The 27,108-nt window shown below is 39.0% G+C and overlaps 1 protein-coding gene across 1 annotated transcript in view; it reads right to left on the minus strand.

The window, feature by feature from the left end:
* Positions 1-2,111: 2,111 nt before the first annotated feature.
* Positions 2,112-27,108, minus strand: part of LOC140035690 (uncharacterized) — a 35,000-nt gene continuing 10,003 nt past the window's right edge. Inside the window, exon 2 of the mRNA XM_072077017.1 lies at positions 2,112-2,353. Coding sequence (XP_071933118.1) covers positions 2,112-2,353 — 242 coding nt within the window. The remainder of the gene's footprint in view (positions 2,354-27,108) is intronic.

Raw genomic sequence — 27,108 nt, forward strand, 5'->3', positions numbered from 1 at the left:
AGAAACCCTATTTTAGGAAAATAGTTTTGGGAATAAGTCTTGCCAAAGCTGTATTTTCATAGAAATGTTCAAAGTAAATTTCTAAAATGTAGGTTAAGAGGTTGCCAACTATTCAAGGAAATAATACTAATTATGTTTTTAAGGAATAATAACTAGAGGAAAACTACGAGAAATATTTCCATTACTTTTGTCAAGCCTTAACCTAGATAGAATTTTTGAATTTACTAGGAGAAAGTAAACTAGTAATATACTGGATAAATCTCGATGCTTATAAGCTTAAAAATCGAATAAAAACTTACAGTTTCAATATTTGACATTCTAGGATATTGCGAGGACGAGGAACTCGATTTCCAAATTTGACATCTAAACTTCACTCTTGGTGAGTGTCTCTGCTTGTTCTATTCCTATGTGATTAAAGTGTTTTGTTTGAGATAATTTGTGATATTTGCGAAAAATTTGTTTTGATCCATCGAAGTGTGCTGTGTGTACTTTACCACACTAGCCGTTCGAGTGGTGACTTGTGTGAATCATTTTATCATAAACATAAACGCAGCTACGTTGATGGGTGAATCCCTCGACGCGTGAATCTGACTGCAATCTAAAAGTAGTTACATCGTTGGGTGAATCCCTCGATGCGTGAATCTGACTACTACAACTAAATTCTTAAACATAAACGCAGCTACGTTGATGGGTGAATCCCTCGACGCGTGAATCTGACTGCAATCTAAAAGTAGTTACATCGTTGGGTGAATCCCTCGATGCGTGAATCTGACTACTACAACTAAATTCTTAAACATAAACGCAGCTACGTTGATGGGTGAATCCCTCGACGCGTGAATCTGACTGCAATCTAAAAGTAGTTACATCGTTGGGTGAATCCCTCGATGCGTGAATCTGACTACAATAACGTCGTTGGGTGAATCCCTCGACCAACCAATTACGGGTATATCTCGAGTATACTACAACTAAATTCTTAAACATAAACGCAGCTACGTTGATGGGTGAATCCCTCGACGCGTGAATCTGACTGCAATCTAAAAGTAGTTACATCGTTGGGTGAATCCCTCGATGCGTGAATCTGACTACTACAACTAAATTCTTAAACATAAACGCAGCTACGTTGATGGGTGAATCCCTCGACGCGTGAATCTGACTGCAATCTAAAAGTAGTTACATTGTTGGGTGAATCCCTCGATGCGTGAATCTGACTACAATAACGTCGTTGGGTGAATCCCTCGACCAACCAATTACGGGTATATCTCGAGTATACTGTGTCTAGTCGAAGATTGGGCCTAAGACAGAGGTATGAATGGTGACGGGTTAGGAATCAAAATAAGAGAATCTACATGGAATATAAGTAGTGAGAGTTGACGGAGGGTCAACTACGATGGGTTCTGATCAAGCGAGGAAATTTGGCTCCTGAGAGCCCTGTATCCTACTTTATACTGTTATACGCTTTCTTAATTGTTTAACTTGTTTAAGTTATTACTCGTTGCTTGAATTACGTGACTGCATGTTTTGGGGCACCACTGAGCTTTAGCTCACCCCACGTATTTGTTTTCCTTAACAGGTTCTGGAGACTGAAAGCGCTGAGACTTATTCATGTTTCTTTTCTTCTCGTATGGGATGTAACGAATATTATGGCTATTGTGTAGGCTTGTATTGTGTTTTAACTTGAATTATGTACTTTTATTTTTGGATTGCCGCTTGAAGCTGGAAAATGTGTAAACCCTATTTCGGATGTTGGATAATATATTTGTGTTTGTGAATTATGGATTGATGTATCTAGATACGAACGACCTTATTCCTTGGTTCTAGAGCGTGTGATGTCTAAGGGCCATAGATTGGCGATTTTAAGTTCCTTGTTGTCTCTGAAGTTAATGTGGTAGTTGTTGACTTATTTTGAAAGGAAGCGACATTGTAATAGTTAGGCTATTCTTCGATAGGATTTGGGTTAGTGTGCGTGCGTGAGTCCTGGCGAGAGCTGGGCAGACGGCCCGCCAACCCTTTGGTTCGCCTCAGGGGGAAGTGGGGTCGCCACACACCGTCCCCTCGATCTCGATGATTCTAGCACCCTAGGCATCCACCATAGCATTTAGCTCCTTGATCTCCTAAAGTAGTGTCCTATTAGTAACCACCAACTGCCGGCACTCGTCATCAATGGACAGTACAAGGCCATTAGGATAAACATGCATCACCCTACAGGGACAACAGGGAAACCTAGAAGAAGGCGAGAATCGAACGCAAGGTCCTCTACCAAGTATTTGATAGTAGATAGGTCTAAGAGGTTCCACGTGACCATTAGCCTCTCCATTACCATTAACTACATGACCTCCATTACTGTTCTCCATTCCTACAAAATAACCACAAAACTCAAGGTTAGACACTTAAAGTCACCAACTTGCTCAAACATCAACTTAAGGTATAACTAAGTCATCTAATCCCTGTTCTTAAGAGTAAAGCCCCTAAAACATCTGTGACGACCCCACCTCCTCCTAGGGCATACCTCAGGGTTTAGCGGACAGCCTGCCCAACTCTCGCCAGGACTCATTCATTCGCTTCAAACAAAATAAGGTATAACCTCAAGAATAAGGGAAATAACAGTTCCCAAACTTGGACCGTATACATACATACATTTCTATCTCAAACAGTAATACAATCCCAAATAAAACAAAAGTTAAAACATTCAACCCTAATTAAGCACTAGCGCGAGTACAATTGCAAAATTCAAAAGAACTAGATTAGGCTAGTCTGTACCAGTCTCATGCCCTCGCTCGCATCCCCTGTAAAGAAAACAAAACTAATAAAATGAGCTAAAAGCTAGTGAGGTTCCCATACACATAATTGAGCAATTAAATTCAGGACATTATTCATTTGATAGCAAATAATCCAGAAAACATTTAACATATAAAAGCAATCATAGCCCACTCATTAAAAGGATACATGCTCACGAGAAGCCATTCGTTCATTCGTTCGCCAACCATTTTTCTTATTCCTCCAACATTAGAAAATATTTGCAAGTGAAAACTCCTCCAATGTTCTTGACATTCATTCATTCATTTCATTTCCCGCCATTAGCTAATTCTCTGGCCAGTCTCCACCAATCTTCGTGGACATACTCGAGTATACCAAACATTATTCTCGGGTCAGCAAGACCGAGTCCGCTTTTGGCTCGAGTCGATTGGCAACGAAGGGCAAAGCCCCAGTTCAGTCAAAAGGCTTACATTCATGCACAAGTAGCATTTAATCATTGAAAATTTCACATTCATTTAGGTCGAGTGTGAAAAAGTACACACTCGCCTAGTAAAATTCATTTTTAGCAATCACTGAAAACATTTAACATATAATCAAACATTCACAACAATCCATAATGTTAATGGAAACATAACGTACCAAGAACACTCATCAGTTTAAGCAAAGTAACGTTCAAATTTCCTTCTGGATAATACCCTCAATTACTGACAAACCCTAAGAATAACTGTGGCGGCCCCACTTGTCCCTAAGGCGAACCAGAGGGTTGGCGGGTCGCCTGCCTAGCTCTCGCTAGGACTCACGCAAGAAAACCGACTAAGTCCTTTCCACGTATAACTTAAACCAAAACAAAATTCGTCATCCGAACCTACCAAACCTTTAAACGACCGGAATACTAAAACACATTAACTTCAAAGATAACATTGCCATTGAACATCTGAACGTTCACTCTTAAATATATCTCCGACCAGCTCAACCCAAAACTACAAATATACATTACAAACCACACAGTAAACTCATAAAGGTCGAATACATTCATACAAACCAAAACTTAGGGTGTGCACTTTTCCAGCTTCAAGTGGCAACCCTAAACAGAAGCTACATTGTTAAGTACGAATTCCAACCATACAAAGTAAAAGTAGAGTTCAAATCTTTCTCAAAATGCCAGGACCTGTTAAGGAAAACAAATAACGTGGGGTGAGCTAAAATTCAGTGGTGCCCCGAAACATGCAATCACATAAATCAAACAGTGAGTAATAATTTTCACAAGATTAAACAATTAGGAAAGCGTATAACAGCACAAGGTAGGATACAGGGCTCTCAGGAGCCATTTCTGCACGAGCTTGATCAAAATTTTCCGTAGTCGACCCTCCGTCAACTTTCACTATGTGACGGCCCCACCTCCCCCTAGGGCGTACCCCAGGGTTCGGCGGGTCGCCTGTCCAACTCTCGCCGGGACTCGATGCTCTAGAACTAGAAAATAGAGTTCATGCCAAAAGAAAGCTCTATTTACTCTATTACATCTTCAAAAGTTGTATAAACCAGAACAACAAGTCATACATATCACGAGTACCAGAAAATAAACCCTAGAAAAGCTGATAACTACAACCACCACGACAACTATATACATCTGGCTAATCAACTTATAACAAGTAGAAATTCAACTCATCTATAATCAAAACACTAAACACCTTCCCGAGCGATCCCCGCGTCGGTCCCTTGCTAAGAAAAATAAATAGAATGGGGTAAGCTATATGCTTAGTGAGTAATCAGGGGGAAAAATGTAAACTCACATAATTAAACAAGTAAATCAGGATAATTCATATCAATAACCAAAAAGTAACATCACAATGGTAGGATACGGGTGGCTCCAAAGCCAGTTCAATTCCCCGAACTTGAACGCCTATTGACACTCCATCAACCAAAGTACTCATGGTCCGTAGACTCTACTTAAACTTTCCTGTTCACCTTATCAACCCCCGCTGGCCAGTCAATAGCACACAGTAGCTCGAGCGAAACAAAATAATTTAGCTTTCGTCAAAGCTTTAACAAGGAACTAAATCCCAATTTAGCATGGAACTATCTTCGACCAAACCCCAGCTGGCTCGAATAGTTCGTCTAACCCTTGGAATCGGACTGGAACCAAGCCTTGAGATGTCCGATCTCTCAATAGATGGTATCTCTCAACAAAGTACATAACAAAGTACTTACCCCAAATAGCACCCAGCAAATGGGGTTTAATTCAAGTCATGTAAACACCCCCATCAGCACACAGCAAAAGGGTGATACTCAAGTCATGTAACCACCCTCCTCAGCACACAGCAAAAGGGTGATACTCAACATAAGGCATGTATTCTCACATAGAAAATCAAAACAAAGGATGGGATTAGGTCGAGTGAGATAAAGTACACCCTCGCCTAAGTACCCATTTAACATATACAAGGTACCTCAACGATTCCATATCAATAAACAACCCAATTACTCACTTGATAAAGCTTGGCACGAAAAACGATACAAGTTACTGAGTTTGACGACTCACCGTCAAAAGCCTTACAATCTGTATTGACAGATTATATACACACATAAGTGAAACGGCCATACAATAGCAGTTTATAATTTAAACGATCGAATACGCTTGAAAATGGTCAAAAATAATAAAAAACGGTCAAAATGACGTTAAGGCCAAAAGAATGTCGAAATCGGCTGGAATGGTAACAAAATAACAAAAGTAGACCTAAACGGTCCAAAATGGCAAAAACGGTTGAGAAATGCACTTGCACGTGCGTGGAAATGAAAATGGTACAAAACGGGTTACACGATTTTGATCATAATTGGGGTTGTGGTTATTGGATCAAAATGTGCTAGGTAGTCTTTCATAATTTAAACAAAAGGTTACAACTTCCATGAAGACAACTCGACCCAGTTTTTAGTGTATTCAAGTTAAATTTGCAAGATACAGAACTAGAACTCCAAAAGCTGGTTTATCTTTCTCGTGAAAATTTGGCGGCATGCCCCTTGTGTTTACCCATTTTCCAGCCATTTATGGCTTCAGTATTTTCCTCAAACATGCCCAAAGTTACACACACAACAATCTCATTTCAATAGCCATTCAATAGGCTCAAGACAATACAAGGACAAAAATCAAGCTAACAACAAGTGCGGAAATGAGGTTTAGCAAAAGACAGATTTGACATGATTTTGCGTAACGGACACAACCGAGGCTACACATATCGGATTGAGGTGCAACTAATACCGTTTCGAAGCTAAGATGAAAGCCTACAACTTTTATGAAGATCACTTAGTCAAATTTCCAGTGTAACCCAGACAAATTCCCAATTCACAGAACCAACTTACAACGAACTGGCTAGTTAACTAGACTACATTTAAATGGCCATATCTCAGGCTACCAAAGTCTATTTAAGGCGTTCTTAGAGGCATTGAAAAGCTAAGACAAGGACCTACAATTTTCATGTAGACCACGCAATCCAGTTCTCACCCTAACTAGGTCAAATTTACCAAAATAACTCCAGATTTTCCAGTTCGAAATTCACTGTGGAAATCAACTAGCAGTCTTGTTTTATTCACTCATATCTTAGTACACACAACTCCAATTCAGGTAATTCCAAAGCCATTTGAAAGCTAAGATATAAGGTTATAATTCTTAAGAAGACATCATCAACCAATTCGGTAATATTCCTGATCAAACTAACCACTTACAGAGGCTGATTTTCATTTTCGGACAGAAACAGGGTAGCAGGGGTATTTTGGTCTTTTCACAGGCTACGTTGCTCCGATTGAGCTGAAATTTTGTAGGAAACTATAAAATATTATTCTATACAACTTTTATGTTTTGTGCTAAGGCTATTTAGGCCTCTAACATGATGAAATAGAACCGGACAGAACTGAAGCTAAGATTTCCAGAAATCTGGAATTTTACGGTTTCAAAGGAAACTTCCTTCATTTCTTGCTTCAATCACCACCAAAACCACTTATATAAGCTTAGATACAACATATACTATCCATACAGCAAGTATAGGCAGAAACTCATTAAACCCTAACTCATGTAACTCAAGAACATACACTATATCCGTCCAAATCATTATAATAGGTATCATTCACCACAAATTTAAGGTGCTATGCTAAATTAAACAAGATTAAGAGTAAAAAATGGAAAAATCAGCATTATTACCTTGTTAAAGTGACTACCAAGAGCAGCCCTAGCTTTTCCTTCCAAAATTTCACCAACACACCACTAGCTAAACACTCAAGGAAGGTTTTAATTGGTTTAGTTTCGCTTGGTTTCACTCACAACTCTTGATTTGAGGTTGGAATTAGAAACTCTCTTCACTCTTTCTCCCTCAAACTCATGACCAGAAAAGGCAAAAATGAGGAAGAAATGAAGCTCAAGAAAGGATAAGAAGGTTGAATTAGTTTGGTCAAACAACCATTGGATGTTCGCCACTTGTCGCCTCAAGATGAAATCTCAAAATTTGCTTTTCTCTCTCTTAATTTGGTCCACAATTTCGGCTGGAATGAGAGGATATTTAGGGCTGATTTTGCTCAATTAATAATAAAGAAATTAAGGTAATAAAACAGTGGTCAAGTGGTGCACTCAATCGATAACAATCGATACCCGTCGGTTCGAGCAGATTTTCCTTAAATTGCGTATACTAAGGTTTTAACTTCTAATTCACTAACTTATTATTATCACTTCTAATCATATAATATTTCCTCATCCAAAAGTCACTCTTACCTACCAATTTTGATCCTCACTCCGTACCGAATAATCATACTACGGAAAAACGTGAAAACCCTAACTTGCTCCAACTTGAAAACGAAAAGTGAAACCCTACTTTCTAGGTTCATTTGCACTTATTGTGGAATGATTGGGTGGTAGGGCTATTATAAATGAATAATTTCCAAATAAAAGGGCATTTTTAAGAAAAGCGTGAGGATTTTACAATTCCGCAAATTGAATTTAGGGTTTCGGTTGAAATATGAAAAATTTGAGAAAACGGTCAATCATAAATGAAACTAGGGTTTCAATTAGACTTTTAGGGTTTCTAGTCTTTTAAAACAAAACAAGGTTTTAAATCAAACCCAAAGAAATAACTTTAGTTTCTTCTTTAAAACAAAATAATGTTTTAAAATAAAAATAAACTAAAGAAACCGTAATATCCTTTCTGAGACTAAACAAAAGGTGATCCTAAAAGTTGGGGTATCACACACTACCTAAGGTCCGTGTAGATCTTTTTATTTTTCTTAACTCTGACCACCAATCTTACCCCTGTCCCGGGCCCGCACGCCAAGCACGAAAGTGGTAATACTCGAGTATACCTTAGACTGGTCGAGGGATTCACCCAACGACTTTACGTCCAACACTTATAGCAAGCGCAAGCAGAATATTCACGAAAAACGCTTCAAACAAGTCACCACTCGAAAGACTAGTGTGATAAAGTACACACTGCTCACTTCGATGGACCAGCAATCATTTTCCAATTATCGCATATCGAGTCACGAAAGCATTTTAACCAAATAAGCATAGAACAAGCAGGGACACTCACCAAAAGTGAGGCTCAAAAGTCAAGCTGGGAATCGAAGTCCACGTCCTCGCTAAACCCTAGAAACCAAGTTTTAAAACTATAAGTTTTACTAAACAAACTCTTGGTTTATATATAAAAGATTATCTAGTATAAAACTAGTTTAAACAAAGAAAAGAATTAACTAGCTAGCAAGGTTTTAAAAGTCCCGACACTTGAATTTTAGCTTTATCGTACTATACTCAATTTCTATAACCTGATATTAAGACAAAATATTTCTACAAAGCTTGATTTAAAAATACTTGAATTCAAAAGACTAAAACGGACTCCACGATTCCAATTCATTTGCACTTTGAATTCCAAGTCACCAATATAGTAAAATCACAATCCAAACATCAATATCACTAGGGCTTCATCAATCGGCTTATGAATTCCTTCTTTGGTCTTGCTAATGTCAAATTAATGGTTTGTATTGGTTAAAGATGTGATTTTATGGAAGATTAGCACTTGAATGCATGAAATTTCCAGGTTAGGGTTTCACACAAGCCTGTTCTGTCCGAATTTATTTCAGCATGTTAGAGGCCGAATTGGCCTTAGCACAAAACATGAAAGTTGTTTAGAATCATGTTTTCTAGTCTCCTGTAAATTTTCAGCCCAATCAGAGCTTGGTACCCTGAGATAAGACGGAAATACCCAGACTGGTCCAGGAAAGGGTTCTGCGAACAGGGTTGCCTTTTTACCCAGTTTGACTGTGACTTTTCACCGTGATCCTTACTGAATTAGATTTTAGCCAAAACATGAAAGTTGTAGCTAAGGCTATAAACTAGTTGCCTGTAAATGTTCAGCTTGATCCGACCACTGCAGCATGCGAAATAACCGAAATACCCTTGACTGTTTTCGAAACCTGTTTCGCGCCCAGATTTCTATTTTCGTGTAGTCTTCCATTTTCGACCATGGAAATGCACGATTTGGCCTTTGAGGTCTTCTGATGAAATATACCTTGATGTCTTAGCTACCATATGCCTTTGGAATTTCTGGATTTGGACTTGTAGAGCCTGAGTTATGATGTTTCCGCTAGAATGCGTTTTGGTGAATCTGTTTTACGTTTTCGATAGAGTATCTTGCATTTTTGACCTGTTTACACTCAAAACTGGGTTGAGTGACCTTCTGTAATGTTGTAGCCCTGTCTTTTCGTTTCGAAATGGTGTATCTTACACCCCCATCCGATAATCGTAGTGCCAATGGTGCCAAAATCACTAAAGGACATCAAATCTGTTTTGGGTTTTAGCGCTTGGATTCGGACAAGATAATGGTTTATGACGGATGGGTTCTGAGCCGTGGAGGTGAGTGACCTCAAACTACTTCTAAAGTTACTTATGAACCATTTCTTATATTATTTACTTTTGAACTGTTTCCAAAGTTACTTTTGAAATGTTTTCTTGCATATCATGCGTGTTGGCATGTGAGTGTGCCTTGTTTGCTATATTTCTTGACTTCATGACTTGTATTTTGGTTGATAATGTGTTAAGCGCTTATAATGATTTCCAAAACGAGTTTTCGAGGCGAGTGTGTACTTTATCGCACTCGACCTCGATAAATATGAAATTTTCGATTGAAATGTTACTTGCGCATGAATGTAAGCCTTTTGGGCTGAACTGGCCATTGCCCCTTGTTACCGGTCGTCTTGAGTCAGAAGCGGACTCGGTCAGGCGATTAGGAAATTGGGTGAACGTTTGGTATACTCGAGTATTACCTATGTAGGTTGGTGGAGCCTGGCCAAAAGCCAGGGACGGGGTGAATGAAATGAGATGAATGACCAAATGAGCGAGGAAATGTCAGGAGAATGAATGTATCCTTTCATGAATGTTACTATCGCTTTCCATTGTAAATGTTTCTTGAATTATTGATAATCCATATTTACTGTTTTGCAAATATTGTAGTTGTTTCCGGATTTATCATTTGATTTATGACATCATTGAAATGAACTATTGTGAAACCGATTTGATTAATGATTTTCTGGTTACTCGCTGAGCTTTTAGCTCACCCCAAAAATTATTTTATTCCCCTCCACAGGGCTCGTGGCGAAAGAAGAACTTGTTGTGCTTATTCATGTGAATGGATGGCCTAAACTTTGTACAATTTTGGATTTGGAATTATTTTATGTATATTTGGGATTAGTTTCCACTGCATTTGTGACATGTAATTATTGGAGACGGATGTGTATTTGTGGACCATGTGATGTATATTTGAGGTTTATTCTTGTAATTCATTTGAGGACTTTAGTGAACGACTGAGTCCCGGCGAGAGTCGGGCAGGCGGCCCGCCGAACCCTCTGGTTCGCCTTAGGGGGGGTGGGATCGTCACAGACTGTGACGACCCCACCTCCCCCTAAGGCGAACCAGAGCAATAAATGTACATTTGATCTTGGAATCATGGCATCACTGAAATGAACGATTGTGAAACTGATTTGCTTACTGGTTTTATTGGTTACTCGCTGAGCTTTTAGCTCATCCCAAAATGTTTTATTCCCCTCCACAGGGCTCAAGGCGAAGGAAGGACTTGTAGTACTTATTCACGTGACTGGATGACACATATCTTGTACGGTTTGGATTTGGAATCATTTGATGTATAGTTTGGGGAATCGTTTCCACTTCGCTTAACATGTAATTATTGGAGAATTTGATGTAATTTTTGAGATTTATATTGTAATCTGTTTGAGGAATGTAGTGAACGACTGAGTCCCGGCGAGAGTTGGGCAGGCGGCCTGCCGAACCCTTTGGTTCGCCTTAGGGAGAGGTGGGGCCGTCACAGTTGGTATCAGAGCTTAGGCTTCAGATCTCTGTAGTGTATCCTAGGCTTGAAGTTTAGGATGCCGGACTGTGGGTTTGATTTGACTCTTAGTGTTTGCTTGGAATGCTTGAGTGATTTTTACGGGATGTCTTAACTTGATTGGTACAAGAGGGAATGCCGGGGACGACATTCTTTTAAGGAGGGGAGATTGTGACGCCCCGAAAAGTATGAGTGCGAGAACCTGAAAATTTTCTAATTTTCTAGGGTTTATTTTATTTAATCGCCCGCCTTTTCGACATTCTCTTTATTAGAAAATTCTCCAGATAATTTTTATGAGTAAATATAGTTTTTAAATGATTTTTCTAGTATCGGTTAGTTTTTGAGAAATTAAGAGCGTATATCGGACGTGGGACCCGCTAGTGCGAAAAGTTCGGAAAAATTCGGCCAGTTAGGTTAAGTTTTGGATACTGGGTTTAATTTATCGGATGTTAAGAGATAATTAGAGGTTGCTTAGATGGTTAATGATGGAGAGACAAAAGGATAAGTGTTACAATTAAAAGGTGCTAGGTGTCGCGACCCGATTGGAGTTGGACTTTGACTTAACTTTCTTACCTTTACTAAATACCAAAATTTGACCAAAAATATCCCATTTCTTCTTCCTTCTTGGCTGAACACTTGAGAGAAAGAAAGAGAGGAAAAGTTTCATCTTCAACTTCAAATCCAAGCCAAATCTTAAGTTCCAACCATTGGAAACTCAAATTACTCCATACAAAGTGCTAGTTAAAGAAGATTAGGAACTTGAATGGAAGAATTTTTGGAGGACAAAGCCTAAGCTCCTCTTTAGGAACTGGTTTTAAGGTATTTTGCCAAGAACATCCTCTTTACTTCAACTAATTGCTTATTAGTGGTTTTTAGTTGTTTTAGATGTTGTTTTGTGGAAGATTAGCACTTGAATGCATGAATTCCAGATTAGGGTTTCACTAACCCCTATTCTGCCTGTTTCTGTTTGACCAGGTTAGAGGCCGAATTGGCCTTAACACAAAACATGAAAGTTGTAGAGAATGATGTTTTATAGTTACCTGTAAATATTCAGCTCAATCTGAGCTCGGTAACCTGTGAAATGACCGAAATACCCCTGCTATCCTGTTTCTATCCGAGAATAGTAATCAGCTTTGGTAATTGGGTAGTTTGACTGGGAATACTACCGATTTGGTTGTTGATGTCTTCTTAAGAATTATAGCCTTGTATCTTAGCTTTCAAATGGCTTTGGAATCACTTGAATTGGAGTTGTATATGCTGAGATAAGACTGAAATACCCAGACTGGTCTAGGTAGGAGTTCAGTGAACAGGGTTGTCTTTTCACCCAATCTGATTGTGAATTTTCACCATGCTCCTTACCGAATTAGATTTTGGCCAAAACATGAAAGTTGTAGCCAATGGTGTAAAATAGTTTCCTACAAAATTTCAGCTTGATCTTACCACTGTAGCATGTGAAATGACCAAAATACCCTTGACTGTCCATGAAACCTGTTTCGCGCCCAGAATTCTGTCTTTGTGTAGTTTTCCATTTTTGATCATGAAAATGCATGATTTGTGTGAGGACTCCCTGTGACGGCCCCACCTCCCCCTAGGGCGTACCCCAGGGTTCAGCGGGTCGCCTGCCCATCTCTCGCCAGGACTCACTCACTATGGAACTCAAATCATGGATATACATCCATAGACAATAGATGCTCAAGTAAAAGATAAGAAACTTCTACACACCAGAAGTCTTCAAAGTTTTTACCATTCAAGTACAAACATCGAATATACGAAGGTTCTCATTCCTCATACAACCAGCCCGTGCCAAGCACTAGGGCGAGAACCATTACAAGGCCAAAGAACTAGATCAACTAGACTATACAGAACTCTCGTCCTTGCTCGCCTCCCCTGCTAAGGAAAACAATTGACGTGGTATGAGCTAAAAAGCCCAGTGAGGTTCTATATATATAAACAAGTAATTAAACAAGGAACATTAGTCATGTAATAACATTTAATCCAGAAAACATGTTCAATATAAAGCAATGATAATACATTCATTAAAAGGATACAGGCTCACGAGGAGCTATTTGTTTGTTCGTTCGTTCCCCTGACATTTCCCCTTATTCCTCCAATCGTTTGAAAATACATTTTTTGTAAGTAGAATCCCTCGTTCATCCTTTTGTTCGTTCATCCCCTTTTCCGGACGTTGACCGGACTCCACCCATCCGGACATTGGCCGGACTCCACCCATCCGGACGTAGCCGGACTACAAGGTAATACTCGAGTATACCAAATTCACCCAGGTCACCATATCGCCCGACCGAGTCCGCTTCTGGCTCGAGTCGATCGGTAACAAGGGCAAGGGCCCCGTTCAGCCAAAAAGGCTTACATTCATGCGCAACTAGTATTTCAACATTTAATCACCGAAAATTTCATATTTATTTAGGTCGAGTGCGATAAAGTACACACTCGCCTAGCAAAAGTTCATTTTAGAAATCATAGAAAACAATTAACATTTAATCAAATATTCACAAATAACCACATAGTCACAACAATCCACATAGTCATAGAAACAAAACGTATATAGAACACTCACCTATGTATGAAAAACAACGGCAAAATATCTTTCCGGATATTATCTTTAATCACCGAGAAAACCTAAGATTAAACGAAAAGAACATTACAGCTCACCTAGCACAAACAATTAGGTGCAATCCAAGAAACTTGACAATTATAGAGTAGAATGTATAAAAGACTTTAAAGCGAAACGAGGACATTTAGACCCGTGGACAAAATAACTAGGGTTTCATAGACCAAACGTAAGTATACCAGTTCAAATAAAAACTTAGTCCTCGAGCGAAAATTTGGGCAGCATGCCCTTTGTGTTTACCTACTTTTCCAGCCATTTAGGCTTCATTCTTTTACTCAATCCAACCCAAAACTATCTATAATACAATTTCAATTCTATAGCCATTCCATAGGCTCAAAACAATACAAGAACAAGAATTAAGCTAATATCAAGTGCGGAAATGAAGTTACAAAAGACAGATTTGACGTGTGGTCATGTATAGAACACATCCGAGGCTACGCTTATCGGATTGAGGTGCAACTTATACCAATTCGAAGCTAAAACAAAATTCTACAATTTTCATGAAGAGCACTTAATCAAATTTTCAGTTTAATCTAATCAAATTCCTCAATTCATATAACCTGGTTCCAACTATTCGGCTAATCAACCGTAATACATTCAAATGACCATATCTCAGTCTACCGAGGTCCGATTAAGGCGTTCTTGGCGGCACTGGAAAGCTAAGACAGGGCACTAAAACTTTCATGTTTTAACAATTGGCTAAATCCGAACGGATTATAGTGAACAAACACAACCAAAGAGACTAAACTGTCCACGCGGAATTCTGGAAAGTAACCTAGATCAGTGAGGGTATTTTCATCTTTTCACAAGCTACGTTGCTCCGATTGAGCTGAAATTTTGTGGGAAACTATAAAATATCATTCTCTACAACTTTCATGTTTTATACGAAGCCAAATTCGGCCTCTAACTAGGTGATATAGAAACGGGCAGAACTGAATTTTCAAGTCCCTAAAATCTGGAAATTCTTGAAATCAAATGCTAATTTCTTTATTTTTGGCTTGCTTCACCATCTTAACTTCCCATATTAGATTTTAAACATCAAAGCCCCAAATTTTAAGCACTAGAAAAATCATAGGAAAGCTGAAAAATATTCCAATAAAATGGAAAATCATGACCCAAGCCTCTATTTCACCACATACCTCAATAATTCAACCATATGTGACATATTTAGCAACTAATCGTGAATTTAATCGGAGAGTCAAGGTTCCAGCATGTATACCTTCCAAGGAGACTAGAAACAAGTGTTCAAGGCCTTTGTTCCTCAAGAAAATTACACCGGTAGGTAGCCTTTGTGCTAGATAACAACTTAATCGGAGTAGATTTGCGCGAATAGAAGAAACTTTTCAAGATTTAGAGAAGAAATGAAGGAGAATGAGATGAACTCTCTTTGTCTCTCTCTCTCTCTCTTATTTCGGCCAAGATGCAGAATTAATGAAGGAAATTAAGCTAAGCTTGTGTTATAAGAAGGTTGGAAAGCTAAGGATTAATTCAAGCCACAAGTTTGGCTAACACTTGGACTAATCTTGACCACAAATTTTTCTCTCTCTTGTTGCATTTCTAACCTCTAATTTTCGGCCAATAGGAGGGCTAAGAGGGGGAAGATATTTTGCTCCATTAATGATAAACTTGTATGGCAAGAAAGTGGTGATCAAGTGGTGGTTCAATCGGTAGTACGCGGTACACGTCGGTGTGACGCGTTTTCTCTTAAATCGCGCGTACTAGGGTTTTTACTTCCAATTCACTAACTTTTTATCATTGCTTCTAACCACATATTATTTCTCACTTAAAAGTCACTCTTAAGCACCAAATTTGATCCTTACTCGGTACCGGATAATTATACTGCGGTTACACGAAAAATCCGATTTCACCTTGAATTGAAAACGAATAGGAAAACCCTAATTTCCTATGGTCATTGGCACTTTTCTAGGGTGATTGAACCATGGATAACATGAAATAATAATTTCCAAATAATTTTCAAATAAAAGGGAATTTTTGAGAAATATGCAAGGAATTTGCGAGTCCTCACACTCTCTCCCCCTTAAAAGAATTTCGACCTCGAAATTCCAACTTGCATTAATCAGATCAAAAAAATAGTTCTCGAAAGTTGATCACGTACTAAGAATCATTTCAATCTCACCACAAGGATCTTTTGGGTTACAATATTTTCCAGACTCAACTAAGATGACCCTGTCCGGTCTCTCACGTCACTTCCTAGTCACTCGATGTCCGTAGATTTCTTATATTCATTTTAGTCGGACAAAGCCTGTTCATATTCCAAAATACAAGTCTCAAGTACCTAGTAGCTAGCATCGCCTCAACTCTGGAGTACTCGGGCACGAGAATCCGAAATAAGATAATTCACATCTCGAGCTGCAGTCCCAAGAGTAAACTATCTACAATCGAAATTCCTACCTGACGTACCTATCTATGGTCCTCAGATACCATGAGAAAGATTTAAGGCCGATAACATTTATGATCCATAACTTATGCTCGAACGAACACTTAATCCTTCATACTTATTCACCACTTAGTCCAGGCTCACTCCGCGCAAAGACCACGCGAAGCAGCTATAGGTTTTATCCCTCGATTGCTTACCTTTCAAATCAAATCAAATCCCACAGTCCGGCATCCCAAACTTTAAGCCTAGGAAACACTACAGAAATCTGAAGGCTAAGCTCTGATACCACCTGTGACGGCCCCACCTCCCCCTAGGGCGTACCCCAGGGTTCAGCGGGTCGCCTGCCCAGCTCTCGCCAGGACTCACTCACTATGGAACTCAAATCATGTATATACATCCATAGACAATAGATGCTCAAGTAAAAGATAAGAAACTTCTACACACCAGAAGTCTTCAAAGTTTTTACCATTCAAGTACAAACATCGAATATACGAAGGTTCTCATTCCTCATACAACCAGCCCGTGCCAAGCACTAGGGCGAGAACCATTACAAGGCCAAAGAACTAGATCAACTAGACTATACAGAACTCTCGTCCTTGCTCGCCTCCCCTGCTAAGGAAAACAATTGACGTGGTATGAGCTAAAAAGCCCAGTGAGGTTCTATATATATAAACAAGTAATTAAACAAGGAACATTAGTCATGTAATAACATTTAATCCAGAAAACATGTTCAATATAAAGCAATGATAATACATTCATTAAAAGGATACAGGCTCACGAGGAGCTATTTGTTTGTTCGTTCGTTCCCCTGACATTTCCCCTTATTCCTCCAATCGTTTGAAAATACATTTTTTGTAAGTACAATCCCTCGTTCATCCTTTTGTTCGTTCATCCCCTTTTCCGGACGTTGACCGGACTCCACCCATCCGGACATTGGCCGGACTCCACCCATCCGGACGTAGCCGGACTACAAGGTAATACTCGAGTATACCAAATTCACCCAGGTCACCATATCGCCCGACCGAGTCCGCTTCTGGCTCGAGTCGATCGGTAACAAGGGCAAGGGCCCCATTCAGCCAAAAAGGCTTACATTCATGCGCAACTAGTATTTCAACATTTAATCACCGAAAATTTCATATTTATTTAGGTCGAGTGCGATAAAGTACACACTCGCCTAGCAAAAGTTCATTTTAGAAATCATAGAAAACAATTAACATTTAATCAAATATTCACAAATAACCACATAGTCACAACAATCCACATAGTCATAGAAACAAAACGTATATAGAACACTCACCTATTCGTTTTCAATTTAAGGTGAAATCGGATTTTTCGTGTAACCGCAGTATAATTATCCGGTACCGAGTAAGGATCAAATTTGGTGCTTAAAAGTGACTTTTAAGTGAGAAATAATATGTGATTAGAAGCAATGATAAAAAGTTAGTGAATTGGAAGAAAAAAAAACCCTAGTACGTGCGATTTAAGAGAAAACGCGTCACACCGACGTGTACCGTGCACTACCGATTGAACCACCACTTGACCACCACTTTCTTGCCATACAAGTTTATTACTAATGGAGCAAAATATCTCCTCTCTCATGATGACATCTTGGCCGAAATTAAAGGGCTAAAATGCAAGAAAGGAAAGAGAAAATTTTGTGGTGGAAATCAAGCCAAGTGTTGGCTAAACTTGTGGACACAATTTGTTCTAATCTTCTTGTCTTCTTATAAGACCAATTAAGCTTCATTCTTCCCCAATTTTCTGCTGCATAGCTGGGCTAGGAGAGAGAGGAAAGGGAGAGCAAGAGAAAACAAAATTTCTTCTTGATTTGCACCATCCAAGTGCAAGAAACAAATTCTAAACCGATTAAAGTGTGAATTGTGATCTTGGGAAGCTAGGGAAGCTAAAATTTTCAAGAGGAAATGAACTGGTACTCTTGCAAGCTTTGTTTTGAGGTATGTGCTGTCTATACTTGCTATATGGATGATCTATGTTGTATCTAAGCTTAGATAAGTGGTTGTAGTGATGATGGGAGCAAGAAATCAAGAAAGGTTCCATTAACAATCAAAAATTCCAGATTTCTGGAAATTTCTTTCCCCTTTCTGTCCGGTTTTGTTTCTTCATGTTAGAGGCCGAATTGGCCTTAGGTCAAAACATGAAAGTTGTATAGAATGGTATTTTATAGTTGCCCACAAAATTTCAGCTCAATCGGAGCAACGTAGCTTGTGAAAAGATGAAAATACCCTCACTGATCTAGGTTACTTTCCAGAATTCCGCGTGGACAGTTCAGTCTCTTTGGTTGTGTTTGATCACTATAATTCGTTCAGATTTAGCCAATTGTCAAAACATGAAAGTTTTAGTACCCTGTATTAGCTTTTCAACGCCACCAAGAACGTCTTAAACGGACCTCGGTAGACTGGGATATGGTCATTTGAATGCAGTTCGGTTAATTAACCGACTAGTTGGATTTTGAATCTGTAAAGTGGGAATTTGACTAGATTGCATTGTAAATCTGACGGAGTCATCTTCATGAGAATTGTATACATTTGTCTTAGTTTTCATATGGCTTTGAAATTACTGGATTTGGAGTTATGTGTGCTGAGATCAGAGTGGATGAATCAAGACTACCACAGTAAACCTTGAACTAGAAAATCTGGGATCATTTTGATAGATTCGACCTAGATACAGGGTAAACTGGACTGAGTGGCCTTCTTCAACATTGTAGCCCTGTGTCTTAGCTTCGAAACGGCATAAGTTTCATCCCAATCCGATAAGTGTAACTCCGGTTGTGACCGTTATGCATGAACCCGTCAAAACTGTCTTTTGTCAAATTGCATTTCCGCACTTGTTATTACTTTAATTTTTGTTCTTATATTATCTTGAGCCTATGAAATGGCTATTATGATGAGTTTGTGGTGTACATGACTTTGGGATTGGCTGAGAAAAATCATGAAGCCATAAATGGCTGGAAAATTAGGTAAACACAAAGGGCATGCTGCCCAAATTTTCGCCCGAAAGCTAAGTTCTATTTGAACTTGTATAATACTATGACCGTTTTTCCATCTTAAAAACATGATCCTTCTTCAATTGGAAACTCCAAATGTTTACTTACTCTTACCAAATAAAGAGGAGTGGTTTAGGATTTTCTTGAGTATTTTGTCCTTTCTTTTTCATGAATTTCATTAAGACAATTAGTCTATAATATCTACTTGAAAATGAGATAAGTTTCAACCATATAAACAATTCCGAAAACGGTATTTCTTAGTCTATCTAGTTGGATTTTGACTTGTCTTTAGTTCAAGTGTTTCCATTAGAAAATTTTATAACCCTTTTGAGTTTGGTTTTACGTATGGTCTAGGAAACCCTAGTTATTTTGTCCACAGGTCCAAATGTCCTCGTTCCACTTTAAAGTCTTTTATACGTTCTACTCATCATTTGTCGAGCTTCTTTGATTGCACCTAATTGTTTGTGATAAATGAGTGGTAATATTCTTTTCATTTAATTTTAGGTTTTCTCAGTGACTAAAGATAATATCCGGAAGGATATTTTGCACGTTGTTGTGCGTAAATAGGTTAGTGTTCTATATACGTTTTGTTTCTATGACTATGTGGATTGTTGTGACTATGTGGTTATTTGTGAATATTTGATTAAATGTTAATTGTTTTCTATGATTTCTAAACTGAACTTTTGCTAGGCGAGTGTGTACTTTATCGCACTCGACCTAAATAAATATGAAATTTTCGGTGATTAAATGTTGAAATACTAGTTGCGCATGAATGTAAGCCTTTTTGGTTGAACGGGGCCCTTGCCCTTGTTACCGATCGACTCGAGCCAGAAGCGGACTCGGTCGGGCGATATGGTGACCTGGGTGAATTTGGTATACTCGAGTATTACCTTGTAGTTCGGCTAACGTCCGGATGGGTGGAGTCCGGCCAACGTCCAGAAAGGGATGAATGAACGAACGCAGGCACGAGGGTTTTACTTCTCAAAAAGGAAATTCTCAAATCATTGGAGGAATAAGGGGAAATGTCAAGGGAACGAACGAACGAACAAATAGCTCCTTGTGAGCCTGTATCCTTTTAATGAATGTATTATCATTGCTTTATATTGGACATGTTTTCTGGATTAAATGTTATTACATGACTAATGTTCCTTGTTTAATTACTTGTTTATATATATAGAACCTCACTGGGCTTTTTAGCTCATACCACGTAAATTGTTTTCCTTAGCAGGGGAAGGCGAGCAAGGACGAGAGTTCTGTATAGTCTAGTTGATCTAGTTCTTTGGCCTTGCAATGGTTCTCGCCCTAGTGCTTGGCACGGGCTGGTTGTATGAGGAATGAGAACCCTCGTATATTCGATGTTTGTACTTGAATGGTAAACACTTTGAAGACTTCTGGCGTGTAGAAGTTTCTTATCTTTTACTTGAGCATCTATTGTCTATGGATGTATATACATGATACGAGTGAGTGAGTCCTGGCGAGAGTTGGGCAGGTGACCCGCCGAACTCTTTGGTACGCCCTAGGGTGAGGTGGGGCCGTCACAATTTGGCCATGGAGATCTTCATAAGAAATGTAGGGTTGTGTTTTAGCTTCGAAACACCATAAGATACACTTCAATCGGACTTCGGTAGCCTGAGATATTGCTGTTTAACAATTGTGCGGTTAGCCAACTTGTTTGTGAGTTTCTGGTTTCGTATATGTCAATTTTGACTTAGATACATTGCAAACTGGACTGAGTGACCTTCTGCAATATTGTAGCCCTATCTCTTAGTTTCGAAACGGTGTATCTTACACCTCCATCCGATAATCGTAGTGCCAATGGTGCCAAAACCGCTAAATGACATCAAATCTGTTTTTGGGTTTAGGGCTTGGATTCGGACAAGATAATGGTATATGACGGATGGGTTCTGAGCCGTGGAGGTGAGTGACTCTAAACTGTTTCCAAAGTTACTTATGAACCGTTTATTGCACTATTTACTTGATTGCATATCATGAGTGCTTGCATGTGGCCCATGACATGTTTTGGCTTAAATGAGTACTTGGAATTCGTGTGCTGAACACCAACGTCTCCACCTCTGTGTACTGTTCATCTGGAGCAAATGGCTCCCCCTCTGATTGTTTACTGTTAAATGTTTGTTTGGAGCGTTGGGTGTTTAAGTACAACGATTTCACTGGCTCACGAGAGCAATAAATGTACATTTGATCTTGGAATCATGGCATCACTGAAATGAACGATTGTGAAACTGATTTGCTTACTGGTTTTATTGGTTACTCGCTGAGCTTTTAACTCATCCCAAAATGTTTTATTCCCCTCCACAGGGCTCAAGGCGAAGGAAGGACTTGTAGTACTTATTCACGTGACTGGATGGCATATATCTTGTACGGTTTGGATTTGGAATCATTTGATGTATAGTTTGGGGAATCGTTTCCACTTCGCTTAACATGTAATTATTGGAGAATTTGATGTAATTTTTGAGATTTATATTGTAATCTGTTTGAGGAATGTAGTGAACGACTGAGTCCCGGCGAGAGTTGGTTCGCCGAACCACCTGTGACAGTTCTCAGGGTCACATCACGGGGTACCTATCAGCATGCCACTCGCACGCAGGCATCCCCTACGGAGAGTTTCGCTTCGTGACTCTTCACGAACGAGAGGCTCGGGGCTTTTCCAGTAAAAGGACGTAGAGTCCCAACCGTCGGCATATGGCTCTGATACCACCTGTGACAGCCCCACCTTCCCCTAAGGCGAACCAAAGAGGTTAGCGGACTGCCTGCCCAGCTCTCGCCAGGACTAACGGTGCAGTATAAAGCGATCTATCACGCTCTGAAACTTATAATGCGCGCAACAAGGGAAAAGGGCAAAATAACCCAAAATAAAAGAAATGAAATCCAGAGTCGGCCATGAATAGTAACCGACCCGTCCGAAACCCAACCAAACATCGAAATACATATACAACATAACATTAACCATTTACAAGCCACAATGGCATTTAAAAGTGATACAAAAGTCACTACATATGTGGGTTGCCAAAACAAAAGTGAAAACGGCCCTAATGATACATTTAGGGTCCCATTTTATATACAATACAAAAGAGGCATTCATCTAGTTCATTCGGCAACCATTTAACAAAATTCATTCCAAAAGAGTCATATTCCTGTAAGGAAAACAAAAAAAACGGAGTGAGCTAAATGCCCAGTGAGAATACAACCACCATAGCAACTAATATCACATAAGTGTGAGAACCCGTAAATACCCTAAAAATTTTCCTAGGGTTTTAGTTCCCTTAATTGCATAATTTTTGCATTTTCTGGCTTAGAAACATTTTCTGGGTTGATTTTATGAGCAATTATAGTTTTTAGATGATTTTTCTAGTATTGGTGAGTTTTTAGAAAATTAAGAATATATACTGGACGTGGGACCCACTAGTGCAAAAAGTTCGAAAAAATTCGGCCAATTAGGTTAAATTCCGGATACTGTGTAAATTTTATCGGGTGTTAAGAGATAAGTAGAGTGTGTGAAGTGATTGATGTGAGAGAGAAAAGAAGTGATAAGAATGCATTAAATAGAGTGACAAGTGTCACCATGTTATTGGTTTTCCTTTAAGATTTACTATTCACAATTTTGACTTTTTTGACCAAAGGATTAAATATCCAAAAATTGCATAAAATTCACAATTTTCTTCTCTTGTTGGCCGGCTCTCTCTCTCAAGTTCAAGGAAGGAAGAAAACCTCTTCAAGTCTTGATTTCTTCTTGCTTCAATCCATAACTCAACCAACTAAACTAGTTTCTACTCCATAAAATCTTTCTAGTTGGTGTTAGTGGTTGATTTGGTGAAGTTTTTTGAAGAGCTAAGGTGTCCAACACCTCTACCTCTCTTGTTACTAGGTGAGTGGTGTGTGTATCTTCCTCCTACATCTAATGATGCTTAAGTTATGCTTATTAGTGATTAAAGTGCTGAAATTTCTGGTTTTATCTTGACTTGAAGTGATTTGGTGAAGTTTTCCATTTATTGATGATTTTTCTGGTTTAATTGGATTATGATGGTGTGGTTGTTTGTGATGATTGGCAATGGCCTATAATAACTCTAGTGGGTGTGAAATGTGGATAAATGCAACCAATTTTGGATTTGGAATGAAAACTGAAAAGTTAGGGTTCTTAAATCCCCAATTCTGTCCGGTTTTGGATCATAGGGTTAGAGGCCGAATTTGACTTTTCTCAAAACATGAAAGTTGTAGGTATTGATGTGTTTGAGGTGCCTGTAAAATTTCAGGTCATTTGGATTAATGTGGAATGAGTTATAACGAAATTACTGTAGCTGTTCTGCTTTGGACAGAATGCGAAAACTGTACTGGTTATTGGCCATTTTGACTGGAATTGGTTTGGATTTAGCTGTTGGTGTTTTCTGATGAAATGTAGCTGGATGTCTTAGCTAACATATGCCTTTGGAATTTCGGCATTTGGACTTGTATAGACTAAGTTATAGTAATTACAGTTTTGTGTGATTTGCAAACCTGTTTTGGTAATTCTGGTATAGTATTTGGCATTTTCGACCTAGTTAAGCTAGGAACTGGATTGAGTGACCTTCTACATTGTTGTAGCCCTGTTTCATAGCTTCGAAACGGTGGGTCTTACACCCCCATCCGATAACCGTAGTGAAATTGACGCCATTACCGCATTATAAGTGTAAAACAGTTTTCTATTTGGGGCCAAGACTAAGGCCATTTTCTAAATTTCTGATTTGCTATCATGTTCATTTATGCATATAAAACCCTATTGTTGTTGTGTTTAGCATTGTTTGGTGACTCGTTCTCGAGTCTTATTGTATGTGTTACATGTTTTAGGGCGTGACGGTAGCTCACGACGTCTTGGTGACTACGGTGTATGAAACACCACTTTCTCGCTTGGTGAGTATACTACTCACTTAAATGTTACAATGTGGCTTTGTTATATGTGTAATTGATGCCTTGAAGGCTTATTTGCTTATTGGAAGTGATTAAGGTGAGGGTGTACTTGACCGCCCTCACCCCTTGTGATTTTATTCATGGTTAATGACTGTTCACTGAAATACTGTACTGGTTATATGAAATACTGAATTCCACTCATGGAAACTGATTTGGTGTCGTTTGGATGAATGTCCAACGGCTTTACTGTATCACTGAGCTCAACCCCGTTTGGTAGTCAATTGGATCGATGCCGGCGAGGGCTTGGTCGTGAAAATTGTCTTGCCACGGGGACTGTACTGAGGAACCTTGTAGTAATGAGACTCTTGGTTCCGGTATACTCGAGTATTACCAAAAGTGACTGAATGGAGTGCGGGCCCGGTTGGGGTATGATTGGTGGAAGGAAAGGAAGTAAAGTGAGGTCTACGGTTTTGGTACTTTTAACATTGACGGAGGGTCAATGAGGTTGGATCAAGATTGCAAGTGTGGAAATGGGCTCTTGAGAGCCAACCGTATCCTTTCACTGGTTTGATTTATCTCTTAATTGCATATTTGAACTGAACGGTTATGATTATGTGATCTTGACTGCTTTTGTGTGATAGTTGCTCACTGGGCTTTAGCTCATACCGTGCCATTTGTTTTCCTTACAGGAAAATGACCACTTTTGGAAAGAATGTGCTAGTTGGTTCAAGTTGAGCTCATGTGAATGTATATTTTGAATAGCTCCTTGAGGGTGAAAACCCTAAGTGTTTTGTTGCAACCAATGGTTGGCTTGTAAATGGTTATTTGTACATGTATGAACTAGTTGAATATTTGATATGCCGTCTTGGCTTGCAAATGTTGGTTTCCAATGTATATATATGTTTGGTCGATGCTTGGTTGAATTTCGAACTGATACGCGTTTCAAACGGAAAAGAAAAAAAAAATTTGGAAAAAGGAAAGGGCCAAATCCGGCCGGATTCTGACGTGTCCTCTACTGTTCATCGCGGCTTCGATTTTCGTTTTTTTTATTTTGTGATTTTGACCTATTTGCGCGCGTTGGTAAGCTCCGGAGCGCATTAGATCGACGTTAACTGATCCGTAGTCCTGGCGAGAGCTGGGCAGGCAGTCCGCTAACCCCTTTGGTTCGCCTTAGGGGAAAGTGGGGCTGTTACAAGTGGTATCAGAGCCACGTCGCGTGGTCTCTGCGCGGAGTGAGACTGGGCCAAGGGGTGTTGTGGTCCTAATTTCATGAATATGTCTAAGTGCTCGTTTGAGCGTAAGTTATGAACCGGGCATGTGATAAGTGTATGAATCATTATTATGGGACTCGAGGAAGTTAGGTATGTATGTCGGGTAGGAACCTTTAATAAGGATGGTTTACTCTTGGGACCGGCCGGCTCGAGATGTGAACTATCTTAGACAAGATTCTTGCGCCCGGATACGAAGGATATGAGGGCCTAGGTTAGAAAGGATTTGGTGAACTAGAAAGGCGATTCTATGGAACTTCGTGTGGTTTGTTCGGGTATGGTTAAGCGTGATCGACCTTGATTAAGATATAGATATTTGGACGAAGCCCTAGAAGGGGAAAAGCTTTTCGTGAGTTCTTTTGCACTTGTGACCTAGTCGTTCAAAGTACTTTTGAGGACCCTATTATTTCATGCAATGACTTCGTATGTAATTGACTGACTGTTCTGTATGATTGCTTAACCTGGTTATGTGGGCTATGTGTACGTGTAATGTGTTTAAATGCATTTTCCGCCCACATACCTTCTAAAGAAATTCTGTTTTGGGATTTTGAAGAAAAACTTGGATGTACTAGTTTTATTTGTAAGTGATGAGTGGAAATAAGATATATATGCTTTAAATATGTATATTTTCTTGATTTTGGTAAAAAGGTGAATTTTACTTGAATTTCAAATTTGAAAATTAGTGAATAACTGATGAGTTGTTGAATTTTGTATATGATGGGTTAATACCAGGATAACAATTTCTAAACTAAGTTTTCCCCTTGATTGTATATTAGTGTAGTCTCACACTTGAAATTGTGCATGCTTTTCACGAAGAAAAAATATATATATATCCTGAATTTTTGAAAGAATGGCAAGCTTATGGTTAACATTGTGAATTTTGAACTTGATAAGATTTCTGATTACTTTAAATACTTTGCTTATGTTTTAAAATTCTTGACTTTCAAGAAGAGTGAGCCAATTTTAAATGTACGGACTGAGGCAACTTTGAGATATAGAGTGACTGTATTCAAGAGTACGAAGTTAGTGTGAATTGACTTGGGTTCCATTTGGCACGTTAGTTAGCGAGTTGTATTCATTTCTTGGGTTTGAACATGGAACTTGCGACTTTACTATAGAACCTAAGATTGGTTATTCTTGGAGATGATGGTGCTTTTGCTGGTCGCTTGTTTATTTCAGATTTTTAACTTCGAATGGATAATCTTGGTTTCAGCTGGCGTTATGGCTTTATTGGATCTAATTGCGTAAGGGTATGTGATTTGATTGAAATTAGCAATAATTGGACCCTTTGGTTTAACTATAGACTTAGGAAGGGTGGTGCACGTCCTGAGACTTTGGTATCCTGCTTACATAAGCTTTTATCTGTTGTGACACTTAATTGCCTATATACAATATCTGACATATTGGCCTTATTTTGTGACTTTTGGCTCGTGCTATAATTTTGATACCTGTAAAGAATCATGTCCTGATTCAAAAATTGTTATACCTAGTATATGTATTAAGCTTTTTGATGCTTAATTATGCCTTGTCCTGTGATTATAGACTTCTATTAAGTAGGGTAGCAGGACTGGGAGTAAAGCATTATGACCGAGGGTTTAGCCAACTCCGTATTCATGGGAGAAATTGATGGATAGTTTCATGTAATTTATTAGGTCCCTAGTACTGAATATGAACCGAAAATAAATCCGAAGATCAGATTTACTGGTGTATAATGGATTAACCTAGTCGGAAACTTGGTGAGATTTTCTTGTGCGCAACATATATTATGATTGGTTTTGTGACCCTATTCC

This window comes from Coffea arabica, chromosome 2c (genome assembly GCF_036785885.1).
Source record: "Coffea arabica cultivar ET-39 chromosome 2c, Coffea Arabica ET-39 HiFi, whole genome shotgun sequence".
NCBI lineage: Eukaryota > Viridiplantae > Streptophyta > Magnoliopsida > Gentianales > Rubiaceae > Coffea > Coffea arabica.